Source organism: Aptenodytes patagonicus, chromosome 25, assembly GCF_965638725.1.
Source record: "Aptenodytes patagonicus chromosome 25, bAptPat1.pri.cur, whole genome shotgun sequence".
In the NCBI taxonomy this organism is placed as follows: domain Eukaryota; kingdom Metazoa; phylum Chordata; class Aves; order Sphenisciformes; family Spheniscidae; genus Aptenodytes; species Aptenodytes patagonicus.
In genome coordinates, this window is record NC_134973.1 from 3,807,693 (window position 1) to 3,821,205 (window position 13,513).

At 35.8% G+C, this 13,513-nt stretch overlaps 1 protein-coding gene across 5 annotated transcripts in view; it reads right to left on the minus strand.

Moving 5' to 3' along the window:
- The window catches only part of EPS15L1 (epidermal growth factor receptor pathway substrate 15 like 1), a 46,503-nt gene continuing 32,990 nt past the window's right edge, over positions 1 to 13,513 (minus strand). For 4 of the 5 annotated variants that reach the window (XM_076359659.1, XM_076359658.1, XM_076359657.1 and 1 more), the window contains 2 exons: positions 10,172 to 10,377; positions 1 to 5,544 (listed from right to left, as the gene is read on the minus strand). In XM_076359659.1, the coding sequence (XP_076215774.1) occupies positions 5,398 to 5,544; positions 10,172 to 10,377 (353 nt within the window). In that variant the 3' untranslated portion in view covers positions 1 to 5,397. Of the gene's footprint in view, positions 5,545 to 9,856; positions 10,378 to 13,513 lie in introns of those variants that run through there. The other variant, XM_076359660.1, reaches the window with a different exon arrangement.

Here is a 13,513-nt window from a genome sequence, read left to right on the forward strand (position 1 = left end):
GCTCCAAAAAGTAACTTTTCATTTATTATATTAAACAATAACATTTCTCTCATTATATTAAACAATAAACACATGAGATGGGTTAAAATTAAAATAACTTTTCAATTTGTTATGATATTTGAAAGATAAATATAACTACAATAATGTACATATTTGGAGATATTAGTCAAATTTAGGTCAACATTGCAGTTTCCACTTGGTGTTTCCACCTTTTTTAGGTCAGACTAAAGAACGTCATATCAAAAGGGACACCAGAAGAGCACTCTGTAATTGTAACAGCAGAAGGAACCATAGTCACTAGGAGTTTTCCTTTTAAAGTTAAACTCAAAGGGGAAGGCAGAAGTTGGAAAAATGAAAGTTCCATTTTATAACAAATTAGCCTTTATTTATAAAACTTTCAAGTAAAAAGAGCAGTATATCAACTGATAAAACAAGTGTGTCAATGAATAATAGTTAACATATTTACTCTAAAAATAAATCTTCTATGATTCCACCGTAACTCCAAGCAAAATTCCTTTCTAAGAAAAGGTGTTTGTTGTGAAGCCTACAGAGAGATGCAATGGTTGACACACAACAAAAACTTAGCTGTTCCACCGGTGTAGGAAGATACTTGAACTAGATCGTTATTAGCACAGATCAATTCACTTTAACAGAGTTCCAACTCTAAATGAGGATTAAACAGAAGTGAAATTCCTGAGAGGGAGGAATAAAACGCAGAAGGAGGGAGAAATCAAACTCTTACACGAGGGAAAGCAACGATTCTACTTGGACCAAAATTCCTTGGGCCTCGGTTCTACAGAATAAATACTCTTCTCAATGGAGAAACACTAAAGAAGAAATAGTAACCCCAAAAGGATTATAAGAAGAATCCAAGAAAAGTGCATTATCTTTGAGCATAAGATGACAAAATAATTTCTACAAAATTTTCTGACAACAGATTTCACAGACAGGAATTAAAAAAAAAGGTTACACAGTCAGAGACAGCTTGGAATTTCCTACACTTTGAGAGCACATTACATGAAACAAAATACAGTAAGGACTGATGATCCTCATAGAGCAGAGAGATTTCATAAGGAAAAATTTGCCAATATAAAAATATCTCATACAGCATTATCGTAGAATTACTACTTTTATGAGCATCTGTTTTTATTGCAGAATGACTGGTATGTTTTACAACGAGACTATTTGAATGTAACTTACGGAAACCACTCGAGGCAAATGCGAACATACTGGTCTATAAAGGATAATGTGGGTAATTCAATACCTGTGTCCTACATGCAAAGTTTGCATGCGTAGGTTCAACGTGAGTAATTGTCCGTCTTTCCTGTTTTAGCTGTTGTGCCTCGGTGCTGTGTGCAATTCACGGTTTTCCATGAGTCATTCCAGCAGTGACGATACTCTGTATAAAACACATGTGCCACTATAAAAGCCTACTAAACTCTTTGATTGCTCAACGTACCACAGAGTCTAGTAATTTATCTGAGTAGAAAGTAGAATCACCTCCATTCTTTCCTCAAAGCCAAGAATGCAATGGATAGTCATTCCTCCTGAAGTAAAAGCTTAGGTGGAAATGGAGGAAAAACAGAGCTGAAATCCAGATGACAATTATGTGCAACCTATGTAATGGGAACGAAGCAAGAAAAATGTGTTTTCCACCTTAGCGTGCGACTGTTCGGGGGGGGGGTGTGTATGGGGATAGCTCCTTAAAAATAGTTTTTAAAAAAGGGAAAAAAAGGAAAGAGAGAAGTGAAACTACAAGCAAATGTAGGAGAAAAATCATTGCCTCAGCCTAGAGAAAAAAGGAAAGATGACATGACCGTCACATGCAAGAAGATCAGAAATTGAGCCTACATTTCAGACACACACTTCAAGAATTCAAGAGAATGTGAAATCACATCCAGTGCAGATGACACCTACTTTCTGCCAGGTTTCTCTCTTACACTTGGCACAGCTAGCGAACACAGTTTTTCATGCCAATGAAAGTAATCTTGAAACAAATTTATTAGAAGTAGTCATTTCTCCTTTTTTTCTTTCACCAGAACTTTGAAATTCTAAGAGCCATGATGTAATCTGCATTTCTGTAAAAATTCCATTTCTGTATCCATTGCTGTTTAGAGAATACATACATACACAGAAGCTTTAATATATAGAATATATATGCATATTCTACATATTCATTGTATATACACATTTTATGTACAGCACAGGTAACTATATACTAGACATAGTATGTGGACATATATAGTATATACACACACACTATTATTACATTATACAATACACTATATATATATATACACACAGACACAAATAATATGGATCTCAATGTACACTGTACATGCATTGTGTATACTCACATTTTATATATCTTGCATTGTACATATTTTCTCTGCCCAAATAGTGATAGGCCTATTTGTGCTTTAAATTTCACTGTTCTGGAGGAAGAAGAAGATCATTGTCTTGCGATAAAAGTTTTGTCTTAGAAGAACAAGTGCAGGTATTACATAAAACACTGAGTTACAAGCATAAGGGAAGAACGTGGGTAATCTTCCTTTTTAAACAGGAAACTGTAGTAAATACAACGCGGAGAAATCACAGCTAAGTTTTCTTCTACTGCAGTGTCTAAAATTTTGAATCAAGAGTGTTTCAGTAAACCTAACGTTACTAAATCTAATACACTGTGCACAGAGGACACGTTCTGTCCTTGTTCATTTGCTTGATCTTCTGTTACTGTCCAAGCAAATAGGAAGAATGAGTCAATAAGGAAATAGGAAAATGAGCAATTAGTTCTAATACTATATGGAATGCTAGATTAATTCACATTTCTGGCTTCCTGCTGAACGTCTTGAAAACACCGACTCATTGCCTTAGAAGCATTAATGGCAGTATTTTAGAGCACTGACAAAGTAGCAGAAAGTCTTGTTATGGTACATAACTCAGAAAATGAATCAAGCTATTTAGCTCATCCACCCTGTCCCACTGGAGTGACATCATCCAAGTCGTAGTCCAAAAGTGGTTTTCCTTTCTAAAATGACACTACGTATGAATGGGGTTTTATTGTAGCAGAAGAGACACCACAAAGACTCAGGCCAAAATGAAAAGGAGAATCTTACACATGGATACAATTTGTTTAACTTCACTGAGAATCCTGCAGCCATTCAATTTTGAAAATTGCTCTTTCACAGCAAAAGTTTTATCTCATGCTAGCTATTGACAGACCCAAGTTTGCTCTCAGAGACTTCAAGTCCTGTACACCAACAGAAAAGAGAATTTGTTGACATTTCAGTATGTTTGATCATTTAATCTAACATGTTTTAAAGTAAAATTACCACAGTGGGAAGGGATTTCAAATCAGGTTCTGTAAAATTAGAAATATTTTCTACTGCATTCCAAAGGGGTCATTAAAAGACAGTGTTAAAGATCATTATATGGTTGCTTTTGATACTGAAACGCGTCTTTTCCCCTTCTGAGGGGATTCAAAGATTCACATTATTTGTAGTACCATTAGCACAGGAGACACACAGCAAACAGGGAATTGTGACTCCTAAAACTGCATTTTGAGATACGGGGTTTCAGTTTTGTCATATGTATTGCTGCATATGTAAATGGATGGATGCATGCGTGCGTGCGTATGTACATACACGGACACGCACTCGCCCATACACCTACTCACGAAAGCCTGAGCCAACAAATGCCACGTTTTAGCTGCATTTCAGAGCTGAAAACTACTAAGAAGATTAAAATGATCCAATCTGATTCTTATCTCTGTGTAAGGAAAGCATCCAGAATAAGGCAATTACAACAGAATGGGGAAAGATTGTTTTCCTTCAGTGAACAGGCACTATCTTTGTATTATGAAAAGTAAGGAAGCAAGGACACAAAGAATATAAATGCATTAAAGATGATGAAGGAATACCACATTTTCAAAAAAATAGAGAAAATGTTGTAAGATAAGGGCTGCATCAGTAAAAACACAGACTGTTAAGCTTTCTATTCCTACAGAACCAAGGACAGGAAAGCAGACATACATTAAGGACATTTTAAACATTTTGTGCTAGGTGCCTACTCTATTTAGACATAAAAGTCCAAGGCAAAGACAACTGACGTTTTAGAATTCCTGTAATCAGAAAAGGCATTTTTAGTAAGTAATTCACAGACTTATGATAAGGACTTATTTTATATATGACATGTAAAACACATTCTGTGTTGTCCTTACCAGGTGGAAGTACTGAGTTCTACAGGTGTATATAAAATCTGATCCTACTTGGACTTACTACTGCAAGCCGTATTTTAAAGCCAATCCAGTCTACCAGTACTTCTGTAACTCACACGTGAACATGTATTTGGCAAATAAAATCTGTTTCAACTTGGCCTTGTTTCAGCTAAATTATGTTTGATCTGTAACCCCATAATACAAGATAGGTGGAATTCAAGAAAGAGAGGTAAAGACTGTCTCACACAGTCAGTTGGGTAACTCAAATAATGCGGTCTACGTTCTGGCGGTTGGAGCAAAAGAGGGTAAAACGAGTTGTAGGGATGAACACTGCTCAAGCTTAGTAAGTTTTCCATTGCTTGATTTTACATGAAAGCAGCACTCAAACTTGTATCACAATCCTGCAATCCTATTTGCTTGTGAGATAAAGCAAGATTTCGCCTAATGATTTAATTGCCAAATTATTTGTCCAATTTACTACAACTGAATTAACTCCTCCTTTTACAACATCACATACAATTATTAAAGCTCAATGCAAACAAATGTTTAAAATGGAATAACTACTCATTCATAGAGGCTTCAAATTCATAATATTTTATACAGTTCACTGTGTTTGTATTCATCATATATAAATTGCCAGATTCTTTTGTAAAAGCCGCACCTCCTGGATAAAAAAGGGACCATCTAATAATGAATTTATGCTGAAGACTGACACAGATGACACACTGATTAGCCTACCATGAATTATTAAATAAATGTAACAAGTGAAAGCTAATTCTATAAATATTATCTTTTTATGACATTTTCTTCGAAATCCGTACTGCAGCCTCAAAAACCCAATGGAATTCAGGTAATAAAAAGCCAGATTCACAAGTTGCAGTTTACTATATGCAACGTTGTCTTCCAGACAAAGAAACTTTGCTTTCAGTATCTTAGGATCATATGTTAAATTTCTTACAAGCAGTAAATTTTATCTAGAACATATAATACAGCTTATACAGTGTTTCCTGCATATTATGCACTTGAAAAGCCACACAGAGCCCAGTTCGACGTAACCAGCCAGTCTTGTTTAGAGTTGAAGGTGACTAAAATTATTTTCACAACATAAACCAAGAATTTAGTATTTTTATAAAAGCCACGTTTAAAGGTTTCACTTGGACAGGGTGGAGCCAAAGAACCTCTATTTAAGAGTTTGGCATATCAGCCTTACTGAGTGCAATAGCCAACTCAAGGTCTTCTTGTTCTTGTCTCCGCAATCGAGCTAGTCTTTCTTGCTCTGCTTTTTCACTCTCCCGCTTTGCCCATGCCAGCTGCTGTTCTTCATTTCCAAACTAAAAAATGAAAATGGAAAATAAATTAATAAGTTTACCAAAAAGCTAGAAGAAATTATGTGAAAAATACAATGAATCAGACTTATTAAATATATGAATCAAGTATACCAAGCTGTCCTAGGGTAGTTCTTCTGGATTAAGATAAAAATTCACTCACTGATTTCCTCACTTCATCCTTTAATTTATTTCCTTAATTTCTTCCTCCTCCCACCAGGAAACTAACCCATCTGGGCTGCACATCCCTGCATCCATGTCTCAGTTGTGTATGAAAATGGCCAGGGGACTGGAGCCAAACAAAAACTCCACAAACACAAAAAAAGCACGTTAGTGGTTTGGGAGCATAGCAACCTACATCCATTTTTAAGAATAGTAAATAGCTGGTAAACCCAAGAGTTATTTACTCCTGTGCCACTCCACTGCAGAGAGTTTTATTGTAGTATTTCCTGCTAAGGGCGAGGGGTTTTAATAATTACTCTGGAGACTGCTGATTTGTGGGAAGTTTCATCACCAAGTCAAAAGTTACAAGAAGTGCTTCTGCTACTGTTCATAAATACATGCAGAATTTTTCCAGGAAGAAATAACGTAAGAGAATCCAATTTACTTCAGCAGAAAACACTAAGGAAATATAACACATTCTAACATTCAGCTTCTAAGCCTGTTTGAGCTTCCCAAAACACATTTAAGTGCACTGCAGCAAAACTATTCCAAAAGTATATTCCGGTATTTACCATTGAAGTATGCAAAAGTTTACTTGTTTGAGCTTTTTGCACAAAATATTAAAATATTTTATTGAAATCATAACAATTTAAAACTAAAATATAACCCGTTACTGTTTGATTTTAGCATTCGCTGCAGAGGATGATGTTAACAGAAGCATTTGCACAGCTGCATGCAAATGTTTGCATTATATCCCACTTCTAAAATTTGCTTTGTACTATCTTTTTCTGAACGTTCAGGAAAACATATTATTTGGGGTTTTTCTGGAAGAGAAAACTACATGGAATTCATAGTTTCAATTTCAGCTGAATGTATACTGCAAAAATTGCCCTGTGGTCCACAACATCGTAACTCTGAACACAGCAAAACACGCCACTGCACTAGCCGATACGGCTACACCTTCCCGGACAAGCTTGAAATACTGAACTGAGTATTAAAGGCAACTTTCTGCCTATATACTACGTGATGGCCCCCACCCCTGCCTTGTCCACTCTGCATTGTATCTATAATTCATACTTTTAAAATAAATGCATCTATTTGAATTTCCTTCAACCCAAGTCCAATTCTCATTTACCCCTGATTTAGTTAAATTATCCTTTAGCTATGTGCTCCGGGATGCTCACAATTCCTCAATTTTATTTCTCTCAATATGATTTTTCAGATGATTTGATGCAAAAGAAGAGAACTATTTTAAAACTACTTTTCTTCAAACAATACTTCTGCTTTCATTGCCATCAAAATTTACATGAGGACCTTTGCATTCAATGTTACTGAAATACAATAAAAGTGCCACACATTTTATGGTATTTGACTTTTAAAATGAAGAAAACCTACTATCATTACTCATTTAAATAATGTCAACTGACAGGTTAAGATTTAAAAGCTCACTAAGATTTTAAATAGATGATTTTTTTCAAGATAAAGACGGACTCAAATGGAAGTAGGACTTCTCCACTTATTCCAAGAATTCAAAAAGATCATATAGCTGGGATGGAGAATAACAGTTACTATTTTCAGAAATACAATAAGCTTTGGTCAAACCCTCTGGGGTCTCTTTTTTTTTTTTTAAATGTTGAGAAAACAGTTTTACTTATATAGCTTACATCTTAGGATAAGTCTTCCAAAGCTTATGAGAGTCCCAATTATGACTTGTTTATGGTACGCAAGTTATATTTTTGTGGTTAAAAGTGCTGAGTTAAAAAAAAAAAAAAGGAAAAATAGGCAAGCGATTCATTGGAAACAAATCTGGATGTGCCTTATTACAAATGGTTAGCATAAAGTAAAATTTTGAGGAGCATAACTCTGACCATTAGATAGTGAAATACACAATAGTTCATTAATGCGACGGATTCGTGCACAGGTCGCCTATAAAAAGGTAATGTAGCTGAATCACAAGTCATTGAATACAATAACAATTTCTTTGCATATGTCCAGGTTTCAAGAAGTCTATAAATCTCTATCACACATCTGTCATTTCATTAAAAACCTTTTTTTTTTTTTTTTGGCTAGACCCAAGGCATAAATGAGGGAAACAGCAGACTACAGCCAAACTAATCAAATACACAAAAAGCGACGCTGACTTGTGTTTACTAAATTACCAGTTTATATTAAGAGAAAAATTTTAGTTTAGTTCTAAGTGCTCTGTTTCTTGGCAATTTAAACGCTTTCTGTTGGTGGAAAGATTGCTTTTCTTGTTGTTCTGTAAACTGAAGCTGGAACCTAGAAATACCTGAAATACGAGCTACCAAAAGACTTTGTTTTGTTCCAACGAGTCATATTTAATGCCAGCGGAAAAGTTAAGAATGCAATGAGAGTATACTTAAACTCTGGGTGAATTTGCCAGTATCTCAAAAAAAAAAAAAAAGCCAGTTTTTCTAGAGTGCTACTAAAATCTAGTGAAGGTCCTCATGTTATTTATTTGCAACAGTAAAGAATTCCAATTAAAAATCAGGTTATTCAATTATTTAAACCTACATGATTCTATGATTCTGTTCTCAGATTCCACAGACTCAAATTGTGTGTCAAAAAACTTTCTGTAAGTAAAATTGCTTTTAATTTCCATTATGAACAAAGTTTCCCAAATGTTAGGCAAAGACAAGCACAATATTCTTGCTGATTACAAGGTAACCAGTACACTTAAGACTTCATACAGAAGGATTAGGAATTATCAAGTGTAGCAACATAATTGTGTTATAGGCAAGCCAAAAAAAAAACCAACCCAACAAACTGAAAAGAACAGGGATCAAAGTCTCTCTCTTTTCAGTCAAATTCTGTTACCACTTTTTTTTTTCTTATAGCAGTAGAAAGCAATTCACAAAACCAATTAAAAAAATTCATTTCATTTGATGAAGTGCCACTTAACGGTAATTATAAGTGGCTACTGCTCGAGATCTCATTTTTCCTACTTTTTCCTTATCTTCTAAAGTTACTCTCATCTCCTGCAAACCTGATGGCACAGTAAATTTAACACTAGAGCACCCACTGGGATGGGGATCAGAGATTTTGGTTAATCATTTGATACAATCACGCAGTGTAAGCCACACTTTTAACTTAAGAAATGCAGTCTGTAAAGTAAGACGACAGTGGTTAGGTAACAGTCATTCCATTCCATTATTTGTCTTTCATTGAAGGAAGAAATTAGATGTTCAAGAAACTGCAGATAAAGCAAGTTTTGCGTCTTATTTTTATTAAGAATGTCACCATTTTGTATACAATCACAGAATTTAACTGTCCAAATTCAACAGGCTAGTACTAACTGTGGTAAAGCATACATAATATCTTGAACTTTGACGTCTTCGGTATCATAGATAAATTAAAAGCACTGAGGCCAGCTAAAAGTATGCACAGATGACCTCAACTAACAATACCAAATAGGAAAGTGATACACATTTACTATTAACTAATAACTAGGGGGAAAAAAACATTAAAAATAAGCAATCTGGAAGATTCAGCTTAAAGATCTCCACTTGTTGAACACTGAACTGTGTCCATCAGAGTTAAGTAACAGATTAAGTTGGCAATTTTACTGCATGGCAATGTAACAGAACAAAAACACATGAAAGGAGGAAGAAGCCTGAGGCTGTGGGTGGAACAGATTTCTATCTACTCATGGAAGCAGTAAGAACCACACTACTACTACATTTACAATGATTTCCAATTCAATAACATACCTGCCAGCACTAAAAACAAAGCCAGGCTTTTAGAAACCCTGGTATTTTTAATGAATGGGTACTTGGCTTTGCTTTCAAACCTTCTGATCCTGTCTTTTGGAGTGCAGTATGGACGTTTCTATACTGGTTCTACAAAACAATTTTGTTTTCTTTGTCTAACAAGGGCTTTTCTACAATATCAGTAATTGGAACAAAATTCAACAGCTAAATTTTCAATCTCTGTCTCGTATACGTATCTTTATGACCACATTCCATTGTATACAGCAAACATTGCGACAGGATTGTCAGAACTTTTTTCACAAACAATTACAAATACTTTACGGAGTCTTTCCCTTTAAGGATTTGCTTCTCAGGATATGGTGAAATCGCTATATAAATGTTTTCAACAATTGTTTTTGAATCTTTACATCATTGGCTCCCAAAAATCGGTTTACAAAATAGCCTTCATGCAACAAAAACAATACACAGATTCTGCTACAAAGAATTTGTGAGTAAAGGCACACTGTACTAAAATAATTTAAATGCAAGTAAACCCTTTAAAATTTAGTATGAAATTTCTTTTTTATTGAAATAAAGCCTTTTTATTACAGAAATATTAATACAAAAACAATGAGGACAGCATGAAGGTACTAAGAGACAGAAGCCAGTGAACAGTAGGTTTGCAGTTAAAACAAAAACCCAATAGATTGCTGCAAGCAGAGCAGAAAGTGGTTTGCTCAGAGACAATGAACTTAACTTACAGAGCTGAAGTCTGCAAACCCCAAGGAAGAGTCTTTAGAAGTTTTACTTGAAGAGGAGGGAGCAAATGGATCTTTTCCACTAAATGGGTCCCCAAACCCCTTTTTACTTTGAAACGGGTCACTGCTGTCAGCCCCAAATGGCTGGAATGGATCATGGGGCTTGGGAAAATCTGAAGACCCAAGGTGGCTTACAGGAGTACTTTTACCTGGAAAGTTTAGGAAAAAAAAAACAAACAAAAGGAGAAAAAGAGAAGTTACTTACCATGGACAATGCAAACCCCTTAAATAGGAAACTGTGCTGATACACTTTAGCATCATCCATTCTTCCTGGGTGGTTTAAAATTTCACCAAATATAATGGTACTCATTTCTCAATGCAAATCATCTCAAACAGTTGTTTTATTTAAATGGATCTATTATCTTACTTATACATACTGCAATATTAATACCATCAAGACTTTAAATGATAAAACCCAATATAAAGACATTTGGTCAGAAGAATTTGACAAGTATGACTTTAGTTCATTTTCCAGGATTAGAGACATTTCAAGTTTAAGTTTGGGATTATATAAAAGACAAAATACTTAAAAATATATATATATATCACTAAAGACAAATAATTATTCCTGTTAAATAGAAATAAATAGTAACTTATCTGTGACTTTACAGAATGCATGCATTCTGGCTTTTTTTTTCCTCCTGGAACCGGTTTATCCTTCTACCACCACATGTACAAGGGAAAAGAGACTGCTTAAGAAATCACCTTGTTCTGGGGTGCTTGCTGTGCAACACACCTTTTGTAGGTGACTGCTTGTTCTTATATTCCACCCCAATAACAAATGAAATCACAGGAACTATTGTGGATGCTCATAAATAATGGTTGTATATTTTATTTGTTGCAATTAGAACCTCAATGGTTAATTCCCCTTGCAAAAAGTACTATTTTGTTAGGTCACATAACTAAACAGACAAATGCAATTTTTTTTTCTCTTAAAAAAAAAAAAAAAAAAAGACTGCTCCTGACAGGTACACAATCTAGCCTCTAGGGAAAATACTCCTTGGATGAACAATCCTGATTATAATGTGTACTTGACAAACGATAAAGGAAAATCCAGAAACATTTTTAAAAGAAACAAATATTTACAATTTCCTACATAATAACCTGAATTACATATAATATTTGCATTAATAAAGCTATCTTTTTTGAAACGCCCACTTCTTTGAACTATAATTTAATAGGAATCTTATAATTTATTCACATCAGGATACGCATACTAGGAAAGCACAGAGAAATGGAGCTGAAACCCCAAATTTCAGAGTATGTACTTGGCACGTCTAAGACATAGCCTGAGAGCTTTTAAGAAGGTACTTCGGTAGTTGCTCGTGAACTTCGTAAAATTTGCTCAAATCTGTGGAAATCCTCATTTGTCAAAGAGAAATAAAGATCAGCAAACTTGCACTAAATAAATAACCTGTCCAGCAGCCTGCCTTCACCTGCCGTTAAATCACAGCTCAGCCTCTCCTATCCCAGGGACCGGCCAAACGTCCATCCTCCCTTGCACTCAGCTTGCCAGACATACAGCCCTCTGCCTTCAGCAGGCTCCGCACCGTGCTGGCGGCACCTCCTTAATGATTGCACGGCGTGCAGGGGCCTATAGTCCTCAAACTCAGCCAGGCACAGATTTACAGGGCAGCTGAAGGAATCGTGCAGTCTCTTATCTCAGTGCCAACATCATACTTGGGCCTCAGATGCAATACAGTGACCACCTGCAGGCACTGCGCTTCAGGGGAAATGTGAAGCAAGAAAGTCCACAGCTGAACAAGCAGACAGGAAGAGGTGTAGGAAACAAGACACATGCAGTAGGAGATACAACTGGATTTGTTCAGTCTTAAGAGTATTTAAGGGGATCATAGTCCTGTAGGTAAATCTTCCATCAAGAAAAAGGCTGATGGATTTAGATTTTACCAAGAGAGATTTACATTAGACAATCTGTAACATTTTTAAAGCTTAAGAATTCTCAAGACTGCCTAGGGAACTTGTTGCATTCCATCATCGTGTCCATGAGGTTTGAGAAACGGTTTCTAGAAATCACACTGGTTTAGCTGCCTTGAAGCTGGAGGATAAATGAGATCTCTTAAAGTTCACTCCAGTACTATTTTTCATGGTTCAGTACGTGCTCCATCCTGGTTAACAGATGTGGCAAGGATATACAGATACCCATATTAGCAACCACATGTGGGACTTCTGAAGACAGGCAGATCAGACCAGTGATTTGTCCTCCATGGAAGGAAGTGACAAAATGTACAGGAAATACCAGCAGCATTTGCTCTCCCCGCAAGCATGGACCCTCCTTCACCACAGTTTCAAAGTGCCTTTCCTATCCACAGAGGCCACGTTTTGTTTTCTGAAATGGACTGCTGCATTTACATCCAGCTCGTCACCATGGCCTTTAGGAGATCTTACCTTCAGTCACAGCTATGCAGTGTTAGGGAACTAAGCAAACCTGGTAAGAGATGAGTAACTCAGCATTTTGTATGTAATTCTCCAGATAAAAGAGCAAGTTATTTTAAATTGTTTTAAATTACAAAGAGAATTAAAGTATCTGCATTTCTAATTTAAGGTCAAGACAAAACAAGAGCCCTCTATATTTTTTTCTCCTTCCTCTATTGCCAGTCACTAGCAAGCAAATGCCCCCTCGTATCCCTTACCCTATATTGCCCCAAACCAATTTTGATTGATAGAGGCAAAAATGACCCATTTTAAGCTGCCATTTTCTTAGGTTAAATTTTCTGTTGCTGAAACCACTTTGTGGAATTGGTGACTGTTAATACAAATGCAGGGTTTGCAACTTCTTTGCTCAGCAAATCTGTTTTTTCTAGGTGGCCTGTTTAATCTTCCTAGTGGTTTCAGAACGTACACAAAGAGCATCGGGGTTTCTCGTGCTTCATCTTCACAATAGATCACAAAGAATAACTTTGCTGTAGAGGAAATGTCACCATGAATACTAGAGTTACTGCTTATAATATTGAAATTTTTCATTTTATGTCCTGAGTGCCATTTTCTTCAGTTTTTTTGTGTTTAAGAATAGAACAGGGCTTTAATTTTGTTATTTTGGAGAAAAGGTGAAAGAGGGAAACCCTTATAAAATCAGGTTTATTTCTTGCAGAGCAATTTTAAGGGCAGTGCCCATGCTGAATACGCCAATCCTGGCACTCATGACAGAGTCCTCAACGAGCCCTCTTTCACTACACTTTGTATGTTGCTTACAGTTTGTTTTATCCTGCCACACTCAGCAAACATGGTTTTGAGGCCTGGCAGAAGTTTGTTTGGTTCAGTTAGATG